Source organism: Centrocercus urophasianus, unplaced genomic scaffold, assembly GCF_019232065.1.
Source record: "Centrocercus urophasianus isolate 14NV4802_14NV808 unplaced genomic scaffold, USGS_Curo_1.0 seq_17, whole genome shotgun sequence".
Classification (NCBI taxonomy): domain Eukaryota; kingdom Metazoa; phylum Chordata; class Aves; order Galliformes; family Phasianidae; genus Centrocercus; species Centrocercus urophasianus.
The window spans coordinates 17,644,176-17,670,553 of NW_024884722.1; the positions used below are offsets into that span (position 1 = coordinate 17,644,176).

The following is a 26,378-nucleotide window of genomic DNA, read 5'->3' on the forward strand; positions in this document are numbered from 1 at the left end:
GCGTCTTAACGACCACAACAAGTGGCACCAGCCCTGACGGTGCTGCGAGCCCCGCCCCTGAGAGAGCCGATTGGCCGAGCCATCGAGCCCGGCCGCCTCATTGGCCCGCGGCAGAACTCCCGCCGGGGATGTCATAAAGGCGAGGTAGGCGCGGAGGCTGTCGGGGTGTGAGCGGCGGTGCGGTGAGTCGGCGGTGCGGTGCGTCTTCACTGTCCCCACCCGCCGCCGGCTGCTCCTCCCCCCGCTGTACGGGACACGCCGGGCGGAGGAGGCCGCGCCTCGCCTCGCCTCGCCTCCTCCTGTCTCCCCGTAGCCCCCGGGCGGGCCAGGCGGCGGCAGGTACGTTGGCACCCTGCTCTCCGTCTCCGCTGCGCTGGTGCCACTCTTCCGCCTTCCTTCTTCCGGTCCCCCGGAGCGTTGCGGTGAAAGGGAGTAGGTGTCCTCCGGGGGCGGGCGGGGTGAGGCCGCCCTGAGGCGCGAGGGAGGCGGCGGGCAGCTGCTCCCTATCCTTTGTCTGCGAGAGCCACGCTCCCCCGCCCTCCGCGGGGCCTCCGGACCCGGACGGGTGCCGCGGTTCCCCCAGCGCTGAGCCCAGCCCATGCGGTCGGGAGAGAAATCGTAAATGAGCGGGTAGCAAAAGATCTTGAAATGTTGCGTGAGGTCGGAGTCCCGGAGCCGGTGCGGTTCCCTGCACGACCTAGATGTTAATTTCCCAGCTCTTATCTGCTGTTTTATTTTCCTTCTGGAATAAATGGGAACGGCTGTGCCCAGACGTTGTTAGGCTGTGTTTGTTTGCTTTATAGGCGGCCGTTCCCAACATGAGCAGCGATACACCACGCCTGTCCCCAGGACTGGGAGCAGGACGCGGCTTTCTGGCAGAGCTTCCTACCGAGCTGTGAGTCCTTTGTCATGGCCAACAAGAAGGAGCCTCCTTTCTTCAATGAGGATAACATGGAGCCGTTTCACTACAAACTCCCCTTTTATGAAACCATGGAGCTCTTCATTGAAACGCTCACAGGGACGTGCTTCGAGCTGCGCGTTTCGCCCTTTGAAACTGTGATTTCCGTCAAAGCAAAGATTCAGAGGCTGGAAGGTACCGTTCTCTTTTGTTTCAGCTTCATCTCCATCGCCTCAGAGGAAGTCTTGTTTTACACGTTATCTGTTCAGTTGTACATGTAAGCTAGATGTTCAACTTGTAGGTTGGGTTTTAGAGTTGTTTTTTCTTTAATTTTCCTATCAGTTCACATTGTAGTTTTCCCTGGAATGGGTTTTTTCTTATTCTTTTTTCTAATGTGTATCAGCGATGATTTGTAAGACTTCTGTGGCAAATCACTAATTCTCTTAATTGCATGGTTTGGTGTTCAGCATATTGTCTGACATAGAACTCCCTTGTTAGTCAGCGAGAGCTCTCAAAGCAGGGGCTGTCAGGAGTCATGCAGTACATCTGTGTTGCAGCTCTGAGCTCGCTTCAGTCTGGGTGCTGCAGCTGTTGTCTCTTAGGTTGGTTGGGTTATGGTAGTTCCATTTGTCTGATACCATAGTCTAAAGGATAACTGATGTGCAGGCCAGCTGCAAGGACAGTGTGAGGCTGCTGGTGGGAGTTCTGAGTAGATGAGAGATATTGTGGTGGTGGCTGAGTCTGGCTCAGATGCTGCTTTGCAATGTGATGAACTCTGCACGTGTCTCAATTAAAGTTGCCTTTAATTTATGAGGTTGACGTGATCCTAATGGAAGGAGAAAATGTGGTGGGTCAATTGTCTCCCATTTCTGCATGGAAGAATGTGATTCAGAATACCTCTGTATCAATACTCGTGCTGCTTTGCACTATTGCATGCTTACACTTCATAGTCCTTACAGAACTGTGTAGCTGCATAAGCTGACAGTACAGCAGTTTCTAATTTCAAGACAAGGGATCTTCTTTCTCCTGTATACCTGTCTACGTTTTTCATCCTTCTGTCTGCATGTAACCCACTTGTGAGATGTAATATGATGCTTGATTTGAAGGATATTCTTATCCCTTTATGGAAATCCATGCTAATGAACTGAAGCAGAAGCATTGCAACAATAAGGGTGACTTTTGACTAGGGAGGTCATGGCAATAAGAGTGACTTTTAGCTAATAGGGTTATATAAAAGAAGCTCTACCATGTATGTAACTAGAGATTTGTATCAGCATAGCTGAATTAGTGTAGCTGTGTGGACATCGTTTTGTTGCCTGTACTGGAGCCTTAATTAAACATGAGTCAGGGAACATGTTGAGTTGCTTCTGGAGGCTAGAGGTGAAACATGAAAATGATATTTTATTTTATTTTTTTTTTTAACTTCTTTGGTTGATTATAGTGGTACAAAAGGTGTGAGCAGATAAGAAGGCAGACTGTTGAGACAGTACAGATGAAAGCAAGAACTTTAAAGGATGCATGAAGAGACCAGTGGAAAATTTGAGAAAGAAGAATTTGAATTTTTTGTCCAAAACAGGAGACTGCAGCTTGGCACACTGAATTGTATCTACAGCTGGTTGTAGGCTGCCCAACTTCAGTGTCGTCATTTCTTATAAGAAGAGTGCAGTGCTTACCAGAAATGTCTTTTATGTTGTACGTTCTATGACAATAAATTAATGATTTAGGTGCTTGCTGTATTCATTTAATTATTAATAATTTGGTTCTTACAATCAAATACTTTAGTACCCCAGAACATAGTTAAAAGATCTGTAACTTGCTAATCAATATGAGTTACAGAGGGGGCAGAGGAAACTGGTTATGTATATAAGTGTATAGGGGACAGACACAATGACAAATCAGTTTTGTGCTGCAGCCAAGACTACTGTTGTATGTTTTGGAAAGCAAAAAACAAACAAAAGCAGAAAACAACTTTTCAGCAATGAAGTTTCTGTTGTAGAGCAGAAGTTCAAGCAATGAATCACTCAGGTGAAGGGAGAATTGTGAAGTAATTTTGTGGTTATGGTCCAGCATGGGAAGCAGAAAGCTGCTTTCTTTTTTTTTTTTTTTTTTTTTTTTTTCAGCTATTTTTTGTTTTTTATTATTGTATTGTTTCAGCTTCCATGGAATGTGAACCTCTCCTTGTTAAGCTGCATATGTGTCTGGAGAATGGTCCTACGCAGCTACAAGACTCCACGGGTCCCTCAGAGTGTGTGTTGTCTCTGTAGGCTGATGTATGTGTTGAGGATGATGGTACATAATCATACAAAAGTAAAATTTGGAAAAATGATTTGTTTTGCTACTTGACATCACTATGTACAAAATACAGAATCATATAAGAATTTAACAGATTTGGGAAATTGTCATCAGCTCCTCTAGTTCTAAGAGGCCAATAGTGAAAAACTAAGCCAATAAATCTGTCAAAAATTATACTGTCTGTAGCTCTCCACTGTAATAAGAAGGGATAGTATGGATGACACTTAAGGAATTTTGAAATACTTCTGATACTGTTTGTCATCTTGGTACCTCTTTAGTGAGCTGATGTATAAAGGGTTTGTTTAGACAGCTGCAGTAGATGTTGGTAACCTACTGAAAAGAGCTCTGGATCTCAGCTCTCTCATTCCACCTAGCTTTAATCAGTGAATGTGGGTTAAACTGCATTAATGGATTCTAGCACATCTAAAATTTCTGTGCGCATCAGCTCGTAAATTGGAGTGAGCTGTGTTTTTGGATCAGGTCCAGACATGTGTCTGAAACATGTCCCATGTAAAGCAAGCATTTGCTATCAAAACTTCGATTTGTTCTAATAGTGGCTTTGGATCCACTTCAGATAAATTATTTCTAGCATTGAATTCACTGAAGGAGCCTTCTTAAGTGTTATGCTGGAGGAGAATTAGCTCCCTTTGTCTCTGCTGGTGGCATAAAAGCCAGAATACTCTCAGCCAGCAGCTGTGTGTGGGGTTGTCCCTTTGGTTTACTAGTAGATGTTTTGATCTTAAAGCTGGACCACGTGTTGATGGTCAGGGGTAGCACAGTACTTGAGTTTCAAGATGACATGGAAGGATGAGGTTTAACATATTAACGGTGCTTAAAATTAGCAGAATTTCACCAAAAGAGCTACTAGCATTTATTTTTAAATGATAAACATTGGTCACTCCATTGGGTGATCTCTTCTTGCACAAGTCTTTGTGGCTGCTGGGCTGGGCGATGTTTAGTATTGTTCACTCAGAACCACATCTTTAATTTTATAGAAGGAACATTCAGATGGTGTGCTCTTTGTAGTAATTAGTTCTTTGCTCTGTAAAAGAGTTGTAGATAATACATGAAACTATGTACAGTAATGTGGGCTACTATCATATAAATGAAGGCTGGTAACTTTACTGGTTATGGAAATACCACCTGGTGCTGTAAGTTGGTGTGAACCTTTGCAGCTCTTCCCTAATGTAGGCAGTTCAGAGGGCAAAATGGAGGCTGTCAGCCCAGCCTCTCTAAGTAGGAATAAAAAGTAAATATTTTGAGGAGCTCTGCAGCAATTTCAACATGGGATGAAAGACAAGTACATTGCATTTGAATGTTGAATTTCAAATATTTGTCTTCCTAAACGTAGTAACTCCTACCTACAACATAAAATAAAGGTTGCTTTAAAATCCATAGGGCTTTTTTAGGGTCAAACCACATCAGTTTTTTGAGCCTGCTTTCTGTGCCAGAAAGAGTAAAGAAGCAAACTGTGAGAGTGTGTCTTGAATGGCTGATTCAGAGGCAGCATTGAATCCCTCCTTCCCTTTTCTGTGCCCCCATTGTCACCATTTTAATAGGTTGTTTTGCCTACTGAATGGTTACAGATGTGTATACAATCTGAAGAAACTTCTGTCTTCCTACAGCATCACCTGGCTTGCCCACTTGCTTTTGAGCACTGAGCTTTTGCTCATTGCCCTATTTTCCTCTCTTTCGAGTACTAACTTACAGTGAGCAGTGATGCAGTCATGTGCTACTTGAGAAGGGGATAGTAGATGAGTATCTCGTCATTCTCTGTATTGTTGCCAATTCTATGTACTGAACCCACATGCAGATGTCTTTTTAAGATTTGCTATAATCATAGAATTATAGAAAGCCCAGGATTGAAAAGGACCATAGAGATCATCTAGTTTCAACCCCCCTGCTGTGTGCAGGGTCACCAACCACTAGACCAGGCTGCCCAGAGCCACATCCAGCCTGGTCTTGAATTTATCCAGAGATGGGGCATCCACTGTCGGCTGATGCCTAACTTCTTGCACGTAAAACTATAAACCATTTAGCATTTAAATTGTGTATACATAACAGAAATTCTTAGAAAGCAGCATGAAAGGGACTTAATAATAAATACCGGTCCCGTCTGTTTCCCATTATACCGGAGTATGGGGTTTTCATCTGTTCATTTAATCAAAAATACATTGTCATTGTTAGATGAACAAAAACATGTTTCACAGCAGAACTGCCAGTTGCAAGCCAGCCTTTTTAACAAACACTCTCTTGGTTTATCAGAGTAATTGGAAATTGCTCCTTGGAGGCTGCTGAAACCATAACAAATGCAGACCGTAATGACTGTTTGTGATCAGGAGACTGCAAAACAAAGAAAAGGACTTTACTGCAGACTTGCTGGCTCTTGCTGGCTCATTCTCATTTTGCTTGTGCTGCAGACTTGAAACTTAACCAGTAGTCAGTTATTAAATAGCTGGCAGGATAATAGCTATTATGTTGGTCTACTATATGAAGGCATCTGGTCTCATAAACGGCTTGTGTACTTCAGAAAATACAAGACTTGTTCTGACTACCTTCCAAGTGCAGAGTTGTGTTGGTCATTCATAAAATAAAATGTTAGCTGTAGTGGGAGAAGCAAATTGTCATCTTCTCTGAAGCATTAAAAAAAGACGACGATAGGTCCACCAAAATGCAATGTCTTCTACATGGGAGTGTCTGCTTAGCTTGTTGAATCTGCTTGGGCTTTTGTCAGAATTTGACCCCTTTTTCCTCTTTGCTGTTGATGGGTGTTTGTGGCTTCATGCCCTTTCTCCAGCTTAGGAAGTGGCTGCTTAACTTACTTTCTGCCCAACTTCCCAAGCACTGTCACCAGCCTTGAGAAGCTGAGTGCTAGTGCCAAAACAACTGAAAAACTCTGATCCTTGCATTCCCCTCTCACCAGATGTATTTTTTGTTTTTTGTAGAAGTCTGTGTGGTATAGCCACTTACACCTCCTTTTAAATATCTGAGAATGTAAATGAGCTACAAATGACACAATCTGACACTAAAGTGACCAAGAATTAAAGTACGTGATAAGGTTGCTTCAATCTTTTGGAGAATATATTTGTAGGTGTTGCTTCCTAACCTAAAGAATAGTGTTTAGACCTTTTTCAACAAGTAGTTCTTGGCCTTCCTTTTAATCACATTTTTTCAGGAGTGCACAGTGGAATCTTAAATACCGATTTCACCAGATACATGCAGCAGAAGTACTTCCTTTTGATGCTTATGGAAAGATTACTTACTTATTTATTTTCAAAGGCATTCAAGAAAGCTGTTCACCTCCCCAGTAGCCTTAATGTTTCTGGTGGCCAGATGTGTGTCCTCCTCTCTTAACTGTCCTGGCTTGTACTATCCAAAAGTTGGAAAGAGGCAGCATTCTAATAGAAATGTGTGAAGACCTCAGGTTGTACCAGCTTATGCTAACTCTCTTCAGTGTGTATCATGCCTATATCTAAATGAATTGGTTGTACAGGCAAAAAGAAACAAAGGTGATCTTCATGTAGACTGACTGTTAAGTAAGCATGTCAAGTAGTTGTTCGTTATTTTTTTTAACAAAAAAGCAGTACCAAATCTGTCCCAGAACTTGACTTGAAAATGAGTGTTACTAGACAATAGTATTGAAGCATGGTTTAGAAGAACATCTACAGAAGGTAAAAATTTGTAGGAGGAATTTCTTTGTATATATGAGCTTCTGGTTTCCATATCAAGTGACAATAAAACATATTTATAGTTGTTAGCACTGTAACAGAGCTGTTACCAGTTACTCTAATGCAACCTTGTCTTAGCTGTGAGTGACACAGAATATCACAGAATTTATCTGTAATAAATAATTCAGTACCTCTGTAGTTAGTTTTATCTTGTTTTTCATGTCAGTGGACAGAAAGCTCTGGGGTGCAGATAAGAGGGGAAAAAAACAACCCTCCTTCAACTGGTGACAAGTAAAGAGCATGTATTCTACAATGTCTGAAGCAACTGAATGCCTCCACAGACCTATTGAATCATAGAATCGTAGAATGGCCTGGGTTGAAAAGGACCACAATGATCACCTACTTTCAACCCCCTGCTATGTGCAGGGTCACCAACCACCAGACCAGGCTGCCCAGAGCCACATCCAGCCTGGCCTTGAATGCCTCCAGGGATGGGGCATCCACAATCTCCTTGGGCAACCTGTTCCAGAGCATCACTACCCTCTGTGTGGAAAAACTTCCTCCTAATATCTAACCTAAACCTCCCCTGTCTCAATTTAAAATTCCACCTTGTCCTATCACTGTCCACCCTCATAAATAGCCGTTCCCCCTCCTGTTTATGTGCTCCCTTCAAGTACTGGAGGGCCACAGTGAGGTCTCCCCCTGAGCCTTCTCCAAGCCAGACAATCCCAGTTCCCTCAACCTTTCCTGATAGGAGAGGTGCTCCTGCCCTCTGATCCTCTTAGTGTCTCTCCTTTGGACCCACTCCAACAGCTACACATCATTCCTGTACTGGGGGCCCCAGGCCTGGATGCAGTACTGCAGATGGTGCCTCACAAGAGCTGAGTAGAGGGGGACAATCACCTTCCTCTCCCTGCTGGCCACCTCTTTTTTAATGCAGCCCAGAACACAGTTGGCCTTCTGGGCTGCAAGCACATACTGCTGGCTCATGCCCAACTTCTCATCCACCGTGACCTGCAGATCCTTCTCTGCAGGGCTGTTCTCAAGGAGATCTTCCCCCAGTTTTTATAAATACCTGGGATTGCCTCGACCCAAGTGCAGCACCCTGCATTTGGCCTTATTGAACCTCATTAGGTTTTCATGGGTCCACTTCTCCAGCCTGTCCAGGTCCCTCTGGATGGCTTGCCTTCCTTCCAGTGTATCAACTGCACTGCTCAGCTTGGTGTCATCTGCAAACTTACTGAGGTTACACTCGATGCCATTGTCTGTGTCATTGAAGGAGATGTTGAAGAGCACCGGTCCCAAGACTGCCCCCTGAGGGACACTGCTTTGTGACCGCCCTCCATCCTGACACAGAACCATTAATCACAACTCTGAGCCAAGAGGTTGAACTCCTTGTGTGAGTACAGGCCTACTGAAAAGATCACCTTCAGTCATAATAACTGTTCAGAAGGTTGGATATCATGACTGGGAGTTGCTCAAGTGTCTGTCCTTGTCCTGCTTGCTTCTCTTGTGATCTCCTTTCTTATCTCTTATCCTTGTACACCCACATTCTTCAAAAGCAAAACTCTTCCAAAGCCCTCTCATCAATTTTTAATCTTATTTTTTCTCCCCTTAGGTATTCCCATCTCTCAGCAGCACTTAATTTGGAATAATGTGGAACTCAAAGATGACTATTGTTTGAATGATTATAAGTAAGTATAGAATAAAATTGCAATGAATGTTTCTAAATGATTATTAATATAGACAATAGAGAATGTTACAAAAATTATTGTTATTTACAGCATTTCAGAAGGCTGCACTCTGAAGTTAGTTCTGGCTATGCGAGGTGGACCTATTAACACTAGGAGAGGTAGGTGCTAACTTTGTTAAAAACTAATGGTTTCATGTAGCAAGTTAAAACTGAACAGCTACTCAACTATTTCAGGCAAGCAGACTTCAGTTCCCAGTTAATTGGGAAATACTTGGTAAAAATATCCCTCTGTTTTTTTTTTCTTAGTGTAACAATTGCATCATCTCTTAATTTTGTTTGCCCTTAGTTTAAGGAGCATCTTTGTACAGCATCATCAAGTCTTACAGTCAGTACTTCTTCAGGGAAGAAGGCAACACTACTGTAATGTCACTGTTTAAGAAGAAATGGATGTTGCTTTACTGTTGGTTATGTGCATCATCCATAGAGCAATGAAAACTGAAAGTGGAGAAATCCCTTTAATAATTTTCACTGGGAAAACACTCAGCATGTCTTTTATGGTGGGGATTCCAATTGTAAACTGAACTGAGCTCTAAGAGGTAATGAAGACACTGCGCCTAGTATTTGAGTGCTTTAATGTAATGAAGCCTCAGTTGTAATGCTACTCTAAGTGTAGTTTACCAGAGATACTTTTTGTAAAACAAGGTGTATTTGCATTGTGAACTTGACTGAATTAACATTTTTGGTTGTATTACTGTAGGAGAACTATGATTAGTCTTTGTTTTAAGAGAACTCAGTACCTTTGGAGACCGGATTGTCATAGCTTGAATCACCCAACTGTCAGCTGCTGCCAGATGACAAGTTTTCTGTAAACATTCAGCTGTTCCTCCTGAAGGATCTCCGGATTGCAGTACTGAGTGCTCTTAGTAAAAAAATCCAGGGATCTGCTGCCTTAATGAAAGAAACATAGCTAGAGTATTACTTTTTACCATGTAAAGTTGAACTAACTACATTTTTCTTCCTATTCTGTAGTGACAGAATTACCAAAATTGAAGCTGTTTAAAAAAAATTAAAAAAAAAGTTCAGTAACTTTATTTTGGACCCATTCTTCCTACTCTGAAGTAGGCTCACCTCTTAAACATTTAAAAGTTATTTTTAGTGGTTGACTTTTTTTTCCTTTTGGTCAGAAAATCTGAGAGTGGAACAGTTTAGAGTACCTAAACTCTAAAGAGTACCTGGAATGGATTTTAAATTATGATTAGTGAACAAACAGGTTTTCAGAGGATGGATTATTTAAACAGTAGAAATATCGCAGTTAACACCTCAGCTAGTTTATTTCCAAAGAAATTGTTGTTGTTTCTTAGACTTTGCTTGCTAATAAAGAATTCACTGAAATGTAATGTTGTAAATCTAGCATATTTAAGCGTATGACTTGAATCTGTAGAGTGCTGCTTGCAGAACAGCAAGAGAGTTTGAAAGAGACCGTTTCAAGTTGAATCTTTGATTGGTGGTGTTTTCCAGTGGACGGACATGCTGGAAAAAGCTTCTGTATTGTCACATAGTTGTATTTAGGCCTGGTCTGAAAATACAGTATGATTGGTAGAAGTTGAAATCATTTGGTTTTATTCTGGGTTTTTTTTCCCTTCATAGTTCCTGTAGAAGATCCTATAAGGGAAATAGCTGAATACATGGATCCCAGCAGAGATGAGATCTGGGAGAAAGGGCCATCTAACAAACAAGTTACCTTCTTAGTATATCGAGAAGGAGATCACTTGAATTTCTTCCGTGTAGTAGACCGAGGAGATGGTACTTTAACTCCATTGTCTGAATCTTTGAGGTAAAGTTGGTTTTAATCTTGATATGGCATCCCCATCTTGAAGAATAATGTTATTTTCAGTTTTATTTGTCAAAAGAATATCTGGAGTATTGGAATAATTGTGCACAAAGGGCTCTGAGTGGTTGACCTGACTACACAGTAGGCTCTGTGGTCAATGATCATGCTGACTATTGTCTATTTCTGTGTGTCAGAAGAGTGAGTTAATGCTGACCTTGTACTTCAGGCAGTTCTCGACATTTCAGCCCCCTTTCTCAAAGGCAGTTTCATACAAGACAGAGTCAACCTAGCAATAAGGGCATGAAAAGCTTCCATTAATTAAAAAAAACAAAAAAACGTTATTACAATTTTTCTTTTACGCTTAAAGGCATTTGTTTAGTTTTATAAAAATTTGTCATCAGTGTAAATCTTCTATATAGAAATGATTTATGCAAGCCATTAGGCAGGAAGATAAATGATTACTAATGTATAGAGTTTGCCTAAAGTTTTAGGGAAACTTTTTTATTTTTATTTTTTTTCATTCTTTTTAGGAAAAAAATACTGAAATAATTATTACTAGAGCTGATCTTTGAATATAACTTCACCTTGGTTTAGCTGCTGTTGAAACACCAAACTTATCTTAGAATCAAAGTACTGATATTAACAAAGGAGTTAAGTTTATCGCTTAAGCTACTGTTTTATAGTAAACAGACTGCTGGTCTGATTCTTTTTCTGATACTATCAAAATAGATAAAATATATTGGAAAAAATATTACATTGTCTTTACTGGAGCTTTGAGGTAGGTTTTCTAATCCCCTGAGAAATGTAATATTTGTACATTTGATTTAAAAAAAAAAACAAAAAAAAAACAACTGTACTATTGTAGGGACTGGCTGCATTTTCTCCAAGGCTAAGGTTTGCATAGTTTTAGTTAGCTATTCTTTTCACTGTTTATTGAATGAAACCAAGGTCACATTTCTCACATATGAGTATTTGGTGACTGCGGTTTAGAAATTAGATGTTGTTTTAGGTTTTGTTTAATTGCTCTCCAGATTGTTGTACTTTACTTTCTTTTAATTGTTAAAGCTTGTCAAAGTATAAGCACAGTGGTAGTTGTCTCTGGATTAAAAGAAAGTGCTTGAAGTTGTGAAGATGTGCTGGCAGTGTTTTGACAATATACTGATCATCTTTGAAGCAGACGTTTTGTAAGCAAAATCTCAAGAATATTTACACCAGTGGAGAAAGTGAGTTGAAATGGGCTCGAAGTATAATGAAGGACAAATCTCCCCATCCCACTTTTATAACTTTATGTTTCCATTAAAGGAAAAACTCCTTAGTTCTTTTTTGGTGTTGTTTTTGTCTCTATTTAGTCAGAAAATGAAAGAAAACAAAAACAATTCTTTTTACATAGAGGGGGAAAGTGAAGCATGGGACCATTACATCCCTCTTCTTTCTATTCTTACCTTGAAGGAGGAGAAGTTCTGAGAATGGCTTTAAGTTGATGACTTAAATCTTTGCAGATTTAAAATTCTGAGATGATTGTGTAGTGTTGAATCTTTACCAGGAGAGGTATGTAATGTGTGTGCCGACCGTCCCTGTACAGAGCTGTTCAGAGTTCGGTAAGAAATGACTGGACTATTCTTCTGACTTGTTTTGAATCTGCTTTTAAAAGTTTGTCTCCCAGCTGTGTTACTTTGTGAATTTTGCTACGTTTTAGGAAAAGGATTGGGAAGGTCAGTACAAAAACACTGTCTCTTTTCTGATTCATGCAAATCTAAATTTAGTAAAGGTGCCAGCTTTGGTACTGAGCTCTGGTACTGAGTTTTGGTACTGACTTGCCCATCACCTTGAGTTGTTCCTTGGTCTCTTTTGGAGAGAAGAAATTTTTGTTTGATAGAGTAAAACATTCTTCTGAACACAGGGAATCACCAGATTGTCCCAGTTTCTAGACGATAGCAGCCTAATGGAAGAATTAAAACACTCTTTAAAAAGTATTATGTATGAGATTGAAAAGGTGTCGATTTGTAATTGAATGGACACTCATATGATTCTTTTATTTGTCTGTCAATGTTGGATACATGTTAGTGACTGATGCTTCCTAGGAAAAAAAGTCAGATTCTGATCTTAAGATGTTGAGTTTTTGCATTCTATTGGGATACAAGTTGGAAAAATACAGTGTGAACTGCCAGTGACTACTGAATTAAACTATCTTGTCTTAGCTCTAGCAATTCTAATCTGTATTTCTTTTCCGAATGTGAGACTCTTTAGAAACCTAAACTGATCCTTTTTTATTTTTTTTTTATTTTGAAAAGGAGAAATAGAATATCACATCCACATGGGTGACCCCTCCATTTCCATTTATGGTGAGAACACCCCTCAGGATGGATAGAAATTTGGACTTTCCTTCCATGCCAGTGTCTGATTAATTGGAAAACTGACCAGCTTGTTGTCTGAGTCACACTGTTAACAGCTTTGGCCATACCTTCAGGAGGCACTTGTGGAACTGGATATTCCTTCTGTGGGGAAAAATATATAGTGAGTGTGAACCAACTGTATATGGTATAACAACTTCCCAGAAGTGGGACTGTGTACTGGTTTCAGCGTCATCATTTTTGTGAGCACTCTAATAAGGAATGCTTATGTTCTAAAATAATGGATTTGAAATGTCTTTGCATAGTTTTTCATAATGCTTTGTCAACAGATCAACTGCGGATTTGACTTTCTAGTTGTGAGAATACATTGAAAACACAATTAAGTTGGTTAGAGGTAAAAACAAAGTTTCTTTTATTATTTTCAGTGGTGGTTCAGTTTATAACTTATATGCTGATGATGAAGATGAGGCAGAGGCATCACCTTCTGGCCAACAGATTATTGAAAATTCAATTACTATGAATAAAATGAAACTGCTCAAGGCGAAGATGGAAAACATGAATCTAAGTAAAAAGGTGAAAGTGTGATTTAAATTCTTCTCTGATCAAATGGTTTGCACGGGCTTTTTAGAAAAGCAGATACTTTGCTGTCTCGGGAAGTAGAGCGATAAAGGGTGTATGATTTATTATCCGTTGTTTAAAAGGAACAGTGACACGTGAATGTTCTTCCCTGGGGCATTGACTTCCCTTGGATCTACCTTTCAGTATTCGAGGAATTCACTGCTTGTCCTTGATGTATTTGTGTTATTTTTGTGGTGGTTGTTTTGTTTTTCTTCTGATCCTTTAAGTAATGTCGTTTTCCAGCACTCTTACAGTAGAGAATGAGCCGTGTTTATCTTAAATAAAACATATTTCTAATTCTGTACAAGAATTAGTGTAACTAAGAGTCCTGTAGAGTTAAATAGGAGAACAAGATTGCCAACCAATTAAAACATTAGGCTGGTATTCAGGAGATCTGGATTAGTAAAATTATTTAAAATTATTAATTAGTTCCCTAGATGTAAAATGAAGACATACCTTTTTTTTTTTTTTTTTTTTTTTTTTGTCTTAGACTGTATTCTTCTGGATAACTTAATTGGCATTCTGGCTTCCCTTTTCTTATTCCTCTGACATGGCCTTTTCCGATTATAATTTTTGATCTTGCTATTCTGATGTTGGTATGTAGTCTAGGTAGTTAGTAGCAGGTGAGAGAGTAGCGTGAATGATAGGATGAGTGTTTTCTGGCCTTTTGCTACTGTCAGAATTCCTCAGAATATGATCTCAGCCAGGTCTCTGATTGCCTCCATAATTCAAACACTAACTGTTGTTGGTTTTGTTTTTTGCTTGTTTGTTTTTTTTCCAATAGCCCAAAAAGACTGTCAAGGTGAAACCTCGTCCTCCAACAGCTCCTCGACCATCCAGTGGCTCGGCGGCTGCTGCTCGCCACCGGTTTTTAAGAGTGCTCCCTCATATTGGACAGTCCTGCCTACCTCCTTCTGGGAATGCATATCCTTCAGAGTCTTCTCAAAATGCACTTACAGCACTGGCTTCTTTGGCCACGACTGGTAGAACAATGCCATCCTCAGCTAATGACTTTCTTAAGGAAGACAACACTTGGCAGAGCAATTCTTGGTCTCAGTCAGTTGGTAGCATCAGGTTACCACCCAAAATATCTCGTGTTGAACTAGAAAATGCAAAAGTACCTACAAATAGTATTTTGCCTCCTGTTTCATCTCTGTCTGCAAATTTGGAAAAAGCGTCTGAAAATGTGACTTCAGCAACAGAGGAAGATTCTGTTTTGTATCCAAATCTAACAAATGTAGAACTGTGTGGAACAGAGGAAAAACTTCTGTCTGAAACAGATACTTTCGCGTTGTTTACAGAAGCAAACACCACTGAACAGTGTAGTGAGATACATGAGACAGGAAAGGGGAACTCGGAACTTGAACTGGCTAATGGAGATGAAGAACCTAAGGTTATAGAACAGCACAAAAAACCTATAAGTAAAATACTGAGCACTGCAGCGATGGGAACTGGACTTCTCAGTACTCGTCAATTAAGTCCTCAAAAAAGTATGCTTTTGTCACCTCTTTGGTATTCATCGCAAGTGGCACATCACAGTTCTTTGAAACCACAAACACAACCCAAATGCTTTGAGTCTTGTAACTTGAGAACTACAACCTCACCAGACACACTCCGATCCTTGGAAGTCCGTAGTATAGCAGATTCCTCTTTTTCTAGGACTGCTAGATTTCATAGCATGAAACTAGATTCGCTTAGCAAAAGACCTGATATAATTGCTAAAGCAGAAGCCAGAGGCATTGCAGATGTGGCTAACAAGGCATCCAAAGAACCTGTGAGTTCTGTAAATAACTTAGGATTTCTAGCTTCGCTGGCCCGAAGTGCAAGCAGGGAAAGTTCACAGAGTTCTTATGGGACTGGGAGGTTTCGGACTTCTGGTATTGCACTACCTACAAACCTTCAGAATTTTCATGAAGAAAGCTTTAGGAAAACTGCTCCTCCAAATGAAGCTGCTGAATATATCCTAGTGAGTAATAATACTTCCAAAGAAATTGGGCTTCTCCTGTCTTTCAGGTGGTGGCATTATGAAAGCTCTTACCTTGTGTTTCTGTCTGCATCTATTTTCTAAATTCCTTTTTGTATCTTAGCTGTGTGTTTATCTAAATGGGTCCTAGAAGTAATTGGTTGTTTAGTTCACAGCTAAAATTATTAGTTATTGTAATGATAGAATTATGACTGTTTGAAATGTCATCTGATTTCTGCTGCTCACTAATTGCATTTACTCCGAAATTCTCCCTGTGAGTGATACCATATGTTCCTAGCTTCAGATCTCCAGTGTACTATGTTGTTTTGTGTGTTGTGAAATACAGGGAGACTATTAAAATTCAAGTCAGTCATTCTGAGTAAGGCTGTATATTGTATGATTTATTTTTTTTTTGTACAGAAGGACTGTTTTTGTAGGTACTCTGTTACAACACTGGTTTCAAACAAGCTGATACCAGACTGCCTAATCTTTCATTTAATTTCCATGTGCTAGTAATTTCCTTGTGGAAATTTTTTTTTTTTAGTCTGCGCGTGGGCTTGGAATGAATGGAAGTAATGCAGCTGTAGGGAAAAGAGTAGGTAAGTAATGTGACTTAAATAATAATTGAAGATGACTCTTTAATTTTTCCTGTTTTCTCGTGTGTTTAGAGGACAGAAATCATGTATCTTTGTGAAGTATACATTTTTCAAAGTTCTGCTGTGTTACACTTCTAAAGTGTATTGTAACCTTTAATATTTTAAGCAATTCTTTACTATACAAATGTCATCCTGATCTCGGGTAGATAAAACTGTGACTCTTTCCTAGCTTTATTAGTACTCAATGAGTCCTGCATATTCTACTCTGAAGTTTCCGAAAGACTAGTTCTGTGAATACTTCTGGAATTAGAAAGACTGTTTTGATTGGTAGAATTGTCTTTAGGACTGCAGCCTAAGCCAAAAAGATTTGGCAAAAGGAGAGCAAGGAGGGCATGGATACTGAAGACCACTGATACCACGCTGATTTCCTCTGGTTTTTGTGACAAGCATTGATCTTTCTACTCTAGTCTAGATAACTGCAGCATACTTAATGCTTGGCATCTACTGAAATTGGGTGTTGTTAACCTAAATATGAATATCTGGTGTAATTAATTCTCTCAGGAGGAGTATATTTGTCTAGGGGAGCACTTTTAAAAAGCTCTGAAACCATGTGAGTTGGTCTCTAGCCTGAAGCAGCCAGGCTGAGTGCTAAGAAAAGAGTAAAAGAATGATCATGAGCCTAAACTGTAAAACAATTCACTGGGATGTATCTCCTGCCTCTTCACTTGGGCAAGACAATAATTGTCCTGTGTTCAAATATTCATTTAAGAAAAGCTAACGTACATGGTGAATCTTGAGTTTTCTCTTTTATTCCCTCCTCACTGTGTGTATATTAAACTGCTAAGCACAGTGGTTTGCTTCCATATCTTTCGAAAACCCTTGTTTAGGCTCATTTTATAGTGTCAACAGATTAGTATTGGCTTTAAGTCTTGCAGACTTTGTTTTGGTGATAGGAAAACCATCCTAGTCAATGAGAACGTTGCTTTGAAGTGTTGAAGGTGTGCTGGTCTGGTAATTCCCAGAGCCAAACCAGAAGCCCAAGGAAAATGCCTAAGGCCCATCGGCATTTCCAAGAGGTCTGACTTACTCCAGTTTTTACTGAAGACAGTGAGCTAATGCATTTGTGAAGATTCTCAGCACAATCCACTTTTCTTCATGCCTTTGACTTGCAATTTTCAGGCTTTCTCTTCTCTCTTTATGATCTTAGGGAAAGAGGGAAGCATGTGTTTCAGGACATTAAGATCCAGTACAGAGAATGAGCTAGAAAATAGCCTCAGAAAAAAATTTATGCAACGCTGTAAGGACAAAAGCTGCAAAAGCTTGTGCCTTTCTGTCACAGCTGGGGTGTAGCTTTGAATTGACAGTCAGCACTGATAAATTTGTTTGTCCATAAATACTCCATGGCAAAAAAAGACAAGTCTGCTTGATGGGGAAGCCTACCTTTCTATCATCTACTCCTTTTCAGATGTAGTTGTGATGAGCAGACTCCTTTGGTTTGTTTTCTCAAGCAAAAGTGTATTTTTCAAAAGGTTTCAGACATGAGAAAGACACAGTAGGTGTCATATTATGCATCCCCTTGGGAAAAAGGTAACTATCACTTCTATAGCTAGCCAAAGGACATTCCTATTCTTGTTTATGGCTATGATTTTATGTAGTTATTCCGTGTTACAACAGCTGCTGTAGGGGCTGATGTACTGTTTTTCTGTCTATGTGCAGTTCACAGTGAGGAGTGTTTTCAAGCTCTCTTTCCCAAACAACGCTAACTGATGCTTCTGGAATAGTGTGCTTTTAGATAATGAAATGGGTGACATTGACAAACATTGCCTGGAAGTTTCTGTTCTTAGATGACAGTAGGATGATAGCATTGATTGGTAGGTAGGACCACAATGTATAGTGATGACCTGATGTTAACTATTGCATTTAACCACAGTATCTCAGCTGAGAAATAACTGTTACGATTAGCAGTGCACTTCAGAAAGACCACTTCTCAGCTCATTAGGTCATTTTTTTCAGGGGAGCACCCTGATAATACTGTGATGCAGGCGCTGAAATGTGTTTGAGAGAATGTGTTGCTCATTTTCTATATCCCAGCGTATGGTAAGCACGCAGAAGTAAAAGCTTGCTTCTCCAGAAGGAGGAAAGATTACTTTTCTTTATGTGCTTTCCAGTTACGAAGCAAGTGAAATGAGTTTTTAAGTATTGAAGTCTAAGGAACATCCACAAAGTGTCTTATGAAGCTACATGTAGTTGATCATGCACTTTTATTGCAGTTTTTATGTGCCAGCAAGATTTTTAAATGCTGCTATATTTATTTGGTAAACTTGAGTTATTAGCATATGCTATATGCTATGTACTTAAATGTTCAACTGATTCTTCAGAAAGCTGTTGTGTGTAGTGCTTTCCCAGTTGCACTACATTTTGCATTTGGGAATAGCATTAGTAAATCTGATTTTTCTTCTGTAACTTCTTGCTTATATAAATTTTTAACAGATGTAAAAATAATAATGTATCAAAGTCATGCATTGCACTATCCCTTCTGAAGGTGTTCCAAAGGTGTTCTTACTCTGTTTGGGCTTGAGGGTCCCACTTGAAGTATCCTAAGAAATGAAAAATAAATCTGGATTTTGGAAGGTAATTTCAACTTGTTTGTGGTCAGGAATAAATAAAATTGTTTTTGCTGTCTCTCTACCTCTGAAAGCAGGTGAAGTAACCCATCTTCCACCTGTGAATGGCTCAATTCAAGCAAAAAAGAAAATTTCAAAGCACTGCTTTCTCTGTGGCAAGAAAACTGGATTGGCAACCAGCTATGAGTGCAGGTAGGTGTGATGTGTAACTGGCTGTTTAAGTTAAATAGCTGGGATAACCAAAAGGTTTTGTATGCTGCGTGATGTTAACTAAAACCTGGCACATCAAAAGGCAATTTTCAAATAAGTTGAAAGAGTTGTTTCAATTCTCAGTTCAGCAGAACTCCAAGAAAGAAAGCTCAGAAATATCATACGTGCTCTGCTGTGGAGGAATAGATTCTGCTAGGAAAATTAAAGAAATGCAAGGTATCTTGAAATAGAGAAGACTGATGCGGAGTTACTACAGACTTATTAACACACTTTGTGGAGCATAATAATTATACCATGAGCAATTTCAGGAAAAACTCCCTCAGATCTATTACAACATATCTGCACTGTTTGATTGCTTAAGAATTTCTTTGACAGCTTTTTAATTCTTGCACGTCTACTATTTCTTGTAAAAATTCAGCCGCTTTAGAGCATCTAGAGCGCTTCAAAAGCAGAGTGCTGCAGTGCTGGTCCTGCAGGTCACAGCTTGCTGACAGCATAATGAGACTTGGTGGTGGTGACTAGTAACTTAAAAAAACAACAACAACAAAAAATCTGTTTTGGTCTCAGTTGTTTTCCTCAAGATATTCTTGATACCATTTGCTATGAACAAGCAAAGGCTAGAAGCTGCTGCACTAAGGCCTATGTTTGAAGCTGATTGGAGTTCATGTCAGCAGCTAAATGAGCAGGACTTCTGCAGCTGGGGAATTCAGATGGGAAGTTTCAGAGAGAAACTGCTTCCTTACTGACTCTTCAGTTTTGGTTTTTGAAACATCTTTTGGCTGTTGGACAGTTTTCTACTGAGTCAAGAGATGGAAGCTCTTCTAGAAATAACTAAGCAGCTTGCTTAAGGTTAAAAATGAAGCTCAGAAAAAGGGGAAAAATTGTACAATGCCAACCATGTGACCCCTTACTAGAATGGAACCACCTAGTAGTGAGTACAGACCGGTGATTACAGAAGCAAGAACAAAATTGTTACCTGGCAGGAAAGCCTCAGGAACAGCTGCAGAGTTTGTTATGAACCCAGATAGATAGAGGGTACAGAGGAGTGCAGTAATGGGATGGTAATGCAGACAGGTAATGCTCAGTCCCTTTAAAGAGCATTCTGTTTTTGAATGATGTCATTGCTTTACAGTCAAGAAGCAACTTAATCAAATACTTCAAGCAGCAGGATGGAAATGGCCACAAACTGAAGCATAGGAAGTTCCACATAAATGTGCATAAGAACTTCTTCACAGTAAGGAGAACAGAGCACTGGAACAGGCTGCCCAGAAAGGCTGTGAATTCTCCTCTGGAGACATTCAAGACCCACCTGGATGCCTACTTGTGCAGCCTGGTCCAGGGAGCCTGCTTTGGCAGGAGGGTTAGTCTAGATGATCTCTAGAGATCCCTTCCAGCCTCTAGAGTTATGTGGTTCTGTGCTGTTCTCCAAGTACTTTTTCAGATTAGGTACAACATACATATGTAATTTCCTTTTTTTTTTTTTCCTCAGTAAGTGTTGAGCTGTCAAGGGAAAAATCCTAATTTTAATTCACTGAATTTGCAGCTGATTCTGCAAATATGCATACTTCCTGTGATGATTGTGTTCCCTGCAGTTTGTCTGTGTATCATCTCTACAGCTGACTAAATTGGAAGTAACTAATTTCATTTTATGCCAGGCAGAAATCACATGCTGAACTAAATAGTTGCTTTAGTGGTTACAATGATGTGGCATTTTTTAATTGAAATATATTATGTGGCTTTGACCTGATGCCATTATTTTAGTTCTAAGGATTTGTCCTCTAAATTCTACCCGCTACTGTTGTGTAAGATCTTTAAAATGAAATAAAGTAGATCAAAGCCCATCATTCTTAACTTATATGTTTGTGATTCTTGCTAGCTGATTTCAGGAGTGCTGAGATGGCTTAAATTCCCAGCTGAAGAGAATGTTGGGTCAGAACTGCAGCATTCAGTGTCAAAAAATGTCATTTTGATTACCAGTTAATGTTGTCAGTCAAAGATGACTAGAATCTGAGCAATCATGTCAAGTAAACAAGACATGATTAAGCCAAAGGGCTCCCAGCATGTCAGAGTTAAAAGCTTCTAAAAGCTTGTAACTTCTAATGTTCTTGATTCTTCAGATGTGGAAACAACTTCTGTGCAACTCACCGCTATGCAGAGACTCACACCTGCACCTACGACTATAAGAGTGCAGGGAGAAGGTATTTACAGAAGACCAATCCCATCGTTAGTGCACCAAAGCTTCCCAAAATCTAATGTGGTTGTGCTGCATGTGGCCATTCTGCCATTGAAGAGTTGTATTTCATTGAGAGAAGCACTTGCTTAAACTGCATAATTTTGCCATGCTTCATATCTGAGGATTTGCCAAGTATCAAAAGCACACAAGGATGCATCCTATGGAAGAATAATGTGAACACTACTGCAGTTACAACTTTTCTTCTTTAGTGAATGAAAAGTTAGTTTTTAAAAACTTACACTATGATTTAACTGTTACTGCACGTCTTGTGTTGTGTTTTATAATTGGAAAAGGTATTTCACTAGACAAGTCTTTTAAAGATGCACTTTACTGACTTAATTTACAGTATAAGCAGACTTGAGGGGGTGTTGTAATGAGGGCGTCATGTAATGTCTTCTGTACTTTTGCATTTTTTGTCCATTGTGTGGTATCTAAGTTATTTCACTGGAAAGATCCTCCTCCCTTCCCTTTTTTCAAACTGCCTGTTTTGACCAAGGCAGTCGTGTACTCTGCTCCCCGTTCTTTTCAGATCGGTATTCATACACTGTGTATCCATTCTGAAAGTAACATCATGTTAATCACATTTTCTTAAAATAATTCTGTTTATATTACAAATTTGTTTTTAAGTAGAAAATTCCACTTGCTGACATTAAATATAAAGAACAACTTATTTTACCTTTATTTTTTTTGTAAACCTGGATTTTTTTAAGACTTCACAGCTTGGTTTGTTAAGATGTTAAATGCTGTTACTGGAAGAAATTCTAATAAATATTAAATTTTATTCTGGCTTTTGATCTTAAAGATGCACAAAATGACTACCTATTTCAAAGCGTGTTCCTAAACTAAAAGTTGGGCTTTGGGAGTGGGGAGGAGGAGGTATTTTTACTTTGTCAGAAGCACTGGCTCATCTCTGTTGCTGCTGAAGTTGGTGGCAAAATTCCCACACGTTTCATTAGAAGTAATGTGACCAACGCTGTGCTTTTAAGTAAACCTGGATGTGGCAGCAAAGGCAAAATGAGTATTCAACGAATGACGTTTTAACCTGGAGCCTTTATCACCTCCTGCTGATACTGTACAGAAGGCAATTCAGAATTTACTTACATGAGACACCCTTTAATGAGCATGTAGCTACATCAGGAAGCAATATTTGGAGCCTTACTCCTGTCTGGAGGCTTTACAAGCTTATGTTGCTCAGGATGCTCCAGTATGAATCTGTATATTGCATCTACACATATAAATGTTTGCAGTCCCTTTCTTGCTAGATTCTTGAAGTACTTCACTGGTTTTGGTGTGAAAATCTCTGCTGCATTGCAAACAGTAGCATCTGATGAGCACAGCAGGTACGAGTTGGGCGAATAACAGAAGGAAGGTCAATGAAGCAGAGAGAAGTAATCTGAAGAATTCTCACTCTTGGAGAGAATGCTTTCCATGTGGTCTGCTGGCAGTTTCTTCCTTCGAATTTTCAGAGAGTGATATCCTTGGAATACAGTTTTCAAATTCATTCTTCTAGGCAGTCATATGGTAAAGTGGTTGTTCTGTATGTGAACTCCAGACCTCTTCTTAGAAAAAGGTGCACTGAATATGAAGGACTGCATGTAGTATTTGTTCTCTGCAGCACAGGACTGTATTTGATGCTGAAGGAAAAGGCCAAGAAAGTGGGCACATGTGGGAGTGTTTTCCCAGCAGCTGTGACTCGGCAGCTTCAAGACAGATGTGTCGTTCCTTTGTAGGTACAGTAGATTTCTGATAGGAAGCAGAATTAAAGTAATATAAGCTGTCATCACTTACTCTGATTTTGCTGAGGTGTAATTGTCAGGGTTGTTTTTTTGGTAGTGCATTACAGTGACCATATTCAAGTTTTACTGAGAGTTCACAACTGAGTCAAATCTTGGTTGTGACTCTCCCTTTCTGCATATGCACCATTACTTCCTGTGGTGCATAACCATACTTACAGATTATTATGACAATGTATTTTCTGGAAAGTTCCATGGTTATAGTTCCTCATAATTTTTGTTATACCTTGTTTTGATTGTGTCTGATACAGGGGTTTTGGGGACAGGAATCTTCTGGTCTTGTTCTGGTCTACAGTACTGTATTACAGGCACTCTTCTTTCTCAACTGGTCATACAGACCTAAAAGCAGTTAAGTCTGTCATTAACTATTTTACTTGCTGGTTTATGTTACCAGGTTTTACCTAATCTTGCATAAGGCTGTGCTATGGATGAATTACTGTTTACTGTGTAAACTTGCCTAAGTGGTTTGGTTTTCTCAATATCACTCAGTGTTCTGTGGTGCTGCAGACAGCCATTTAGCTTTGTGTTTGCTCATGTAATTAAACTGTATCATAAAGCTTTTACAAGGTAGAAGTTTAGCAGTGACTTTGTGTGCTTCTCTACCTTCCTTTCATTTTTTTTTCTTAAATGGAGGACCTTGAGACATAACCAGAGTGGGCTCATGCTGAACCACCTTCATGATTCTCGTGTCAAATTGGTAAGCTCCTCAGAGCTGTCAGAAGCATTTAAGCATTTCCAGATCTTGAATGAAAGCTTTTTTTTCTTTTTTTTTTTTTTTTTCTTCCTGAAATCTTCCTTGGTGATGAAAATCTGTCTACTTACAATTCCTATCTGTTCAGCTGGCATTCTCTTGGGATGTAATTGCAGTGGTGCCTCTGCTAACAATCTTGTCACAGACAAGGTTGGAACTGCTAATGTTTTATGTTAGACGAATGAAGTCTTTCTGGCTTTTTTACACATGATGAATTGAGTCTCTTTTCAAGTGCTTCCAACGCTTGTAATGGGGCACCATCTCCTGGGAGTGAGCTGTGGGCTTGGAGTCACTTGTACACGTGGGGATTTGCTTTCACCTGGCCTTTGTGTTGGGGGAGACTTTTCTTATTTTATGCAACTTGGATTCAGTTTGAAATGAATTTGATATTTTCCCTAGTTAGTACTGAGCTACAGCTGCTCATTTTAGAATGTTCTTGTGACTGAGGAAGTCATATACAGCTATGGGATGGCTGTGTGAGCTGTTACTACTCACACAAGGCAGTTCTTCACCTTTTAATTTGGGCTGAGCTTTGCAATGTATGCAGTGGATGGGCAGTGAGAAGGGGGTGTGAAAGTGGAACAAAGTTATTTCCTTACTGTGGTTATTGTCCTGTTTAAGGTTATTGAAATCAGAAGATGTTCTCATCCTCTGAGATGAACTTAGGCTGTTCCCTGTGCAGCAGGTGTGATTAGAGCCACTGGGATTTTGTAGGCAGTGATGCTTTGTTCTTAATTTAGAAAACTGCAGTTCTTCACTTTCTCTGCTGAGTTTTCCCAATATGGTCTCCTCTTTGCTTAGCTGTATTTAGTTTCTATATTAGACTCTATTTTCCTAACGTTGCTTGAGTACCACTCATTACAAGTATATCTGTACATAAGTAAAGGGATATCCCTTTTCATGATATTAGTTTTGATTCTCCTTTTCCATACCCATGCTGAGAAAATACAGAAATGAAGTTTTTCAGCTAGTCAGAAATGCTTTTCCATCCATTTTGCCAAAAAGAGAATTGCTGTAAAAGATAGAATGTTGTGTTTCAGCCATGGGATGTTATTTCCTCGTTGGTGAAACATAGGTTCCTTGATCAGCTGGTTGTCTTGGAAAAATATTTCAGTGAGGTGGTCTTTGTCATGCCAGCCCCGTTGCTCTGTGTACAGTAGGGTGGATGTTTGCCTTCTGCCTCCACCACATTGGAGATGTGTTTTCAGCTCTTCTGTTTTTCAGTCTTGGTGGTCCTAATCTTTTTAATCAGAGTGAGTCTGTAAGTCAGTTACTGTGTTTGGTTTTTGTCAGTCATGTCAGTGCAAAAACATCATTTAATTCCTCTATGTTTTTATGGCTATTCTGTACATATCATGGAAAATATTTTGGCTTAGGTAATTTTTTACCTTTCCCATTAAACAGTTTAGGAAAGAAAAGGAAAAAACAAACTTGTGTTAGCAGCTATTTAATAGTGTATCTGCAGCAGTCTGCAGAAAAGAAGAAACAGCTATTTCCTGGGTTACTCTATGTCATCATCAGTGCAATTTGGGTTAATCTGTTGGAACTCCGTTAATTTGGGGTAATCTGGGCTGGGAATGAGCCATCGGTTTTCTTTGTTCCTCGGTATCTTATTGGAATGAAGTGGTAACTTGATCTTTTTCAGAAACAATTATAAGCATGCAAACAAACAGTGTCTAGCATGCTAATGTGTGGTCTAACTTTCCTCCTAAGTGAGGGCTTCCTGGCAGAGGGCATGCTGCTGGCTTCCTGTACGAAGCTGCAGAAGGCAGACGCCAGAGGGCACTGGAGGCATTGCAGAATGGGAAAAGTTTTGGTTTCGACCAGTGAGTTTCACGAAGAAAACCATAGGTAAGAAAGCATCGTTTCTTTATGATCCTCGTTCAGCCCACTCTCAGCAGATCTGAGGAGGGTACTTTGCCTTGGCCTAATTCCAAAGCATTTCAAAAATGCTCTGAAATGAATGAAAGAATGCCACCAAAATATGCTTGAATTCTCTTTTGTTAATGGTGAAAACTACTACATGACCTTAATGTATTGCAGAATAGACAATCCTCCTCTGTTTCTCCCTGCTAAACCTACACATGTAAATTTTGGTGGTGTCTGCTCGCTGAGCTATGCAGGGCACTATATGCACAATTGAAAATATTACCTGTCCCCGTAATTTCATTCTGTAAGGAGATAAATATTGCTATTGGATGTGAAATAAGAATAGGAAAAAATAAATTCAGTGGTATCTGAGGAGCGTACACCAGGAACTGCTCAGGTGAGCTCTGACCACCTCTTGCTACGTGTTGTTTCTGGCCTTGCAATCAAGAAGTTGTACAGGTTTATCTCCATAAACTTTATGTGGAGACAGTCTTTATTTAACTTGAATCAAAGCTTTTTGAATGCTATATTTTTTGTCATTAAGCTGAATTTGTCCTTACTATTGAACCTGTTGCCCATAATGGGCCATAGTTGGGCTATAGTAATGGTTTCTGTAAACTCCCATGCTGGCCAGTGCAAGGCTACAATACAGTGATGTATAATGAAATATCTCTGATTTTAAATGTGGTCTTGAAATATAGAGTTGAATCTTGCCAATCATCTTAGATGGTTTGCTTCGGTGGAAACAGAAGGCCCATCAAAACAGGCAGAGTCAGCTTGACATCACTCCAGCCCAGTGTCTGTCTCAAGGAATAGAAGGTAACAGAGAAGAGGATCAACAGTTCTTCAGTTACCAAATGTGCAAGAACCTGTTTTCAATGCTGGATCTTATCTCCTGTGGTAGGGACTGGTCTGAATTGTGAAGACCTATATGGGCAGTGTGATATTAATTTGGAGGCCTATAAAAGTCTGAAACTATTTTTGAATT

At 39.7% G+C, this 26,378-nt stretch overlaps 1 protein-coding gene across 4 annotated transcripts; it reads left to right on the forward strand.

The window, feature by feature from the left end:
- Positions 1-273: 273 nt before the first annotated feature.
- ZFAND4 (zinc finger AN1-type containing 4) lies at positions 274-21,700 on the forward strand. 4 transcript variants are annotated; one of them, XM_042818242.1, is made up of 10 exons: positions 274-339; positions 804-1,093; positions 8,477-8,552; positions 8,643-8,710; positions 10,199-10,385; positions 13,159-13,306; positions 14,136-15,317; positions 15,859-15,913; positions 18,609-18,726; positions 20,862-21,700. In XM_042818242.1, exons 2-10 carry the CDS (start codon positions 910-912, stop codon positions 20,995-20,997), a joined length of 2,154 nt encoding a protein of 717 aa, XP_042674176.1. In that variant the 5' UTR covers positions 274-339; positions 804-909; the 3' UTR covers positions 20,998-21,700. The 4 variants fall into 4 exon arrangements, with proteins under 4 accessions (XP_042674176.1, XP_042674178.1, XP_042674177.1 ...); XM_042818244.1 differs by having other exon boundaries at positions 18,612-18,726; XM_042818243.1 differs by lacking the exon at positions 274-339 and adding an exon at positions 408-432.
- The last annotated feature ends 4,678 nt before the right edge of the window (positions 21,701-26,378 follow it).

Coding starts and splice junctions, on each gene's coding strand:
- ZFAND4 (XM_042818242.1), top strand. CDS start 910: ATGGCCAACAAGAAGGAGCCTCCTTTCTTCAATGAGGATAACATGGAG. Junction 10,386..13,158: donor CCATTGTCTGAATCTTTGAG/GTAAAGTTGGTT, acceptor TATTATTTTCAG/TGGTGGTTCAGTTTATAACT. Junction 13,307..14,135: donor ACATGAATCTAAGTAAAAAG/GTGAAAGTGTGA, acceptor TTTTTCCAATAG/CCCAAAAAGACTGTCAAGGT.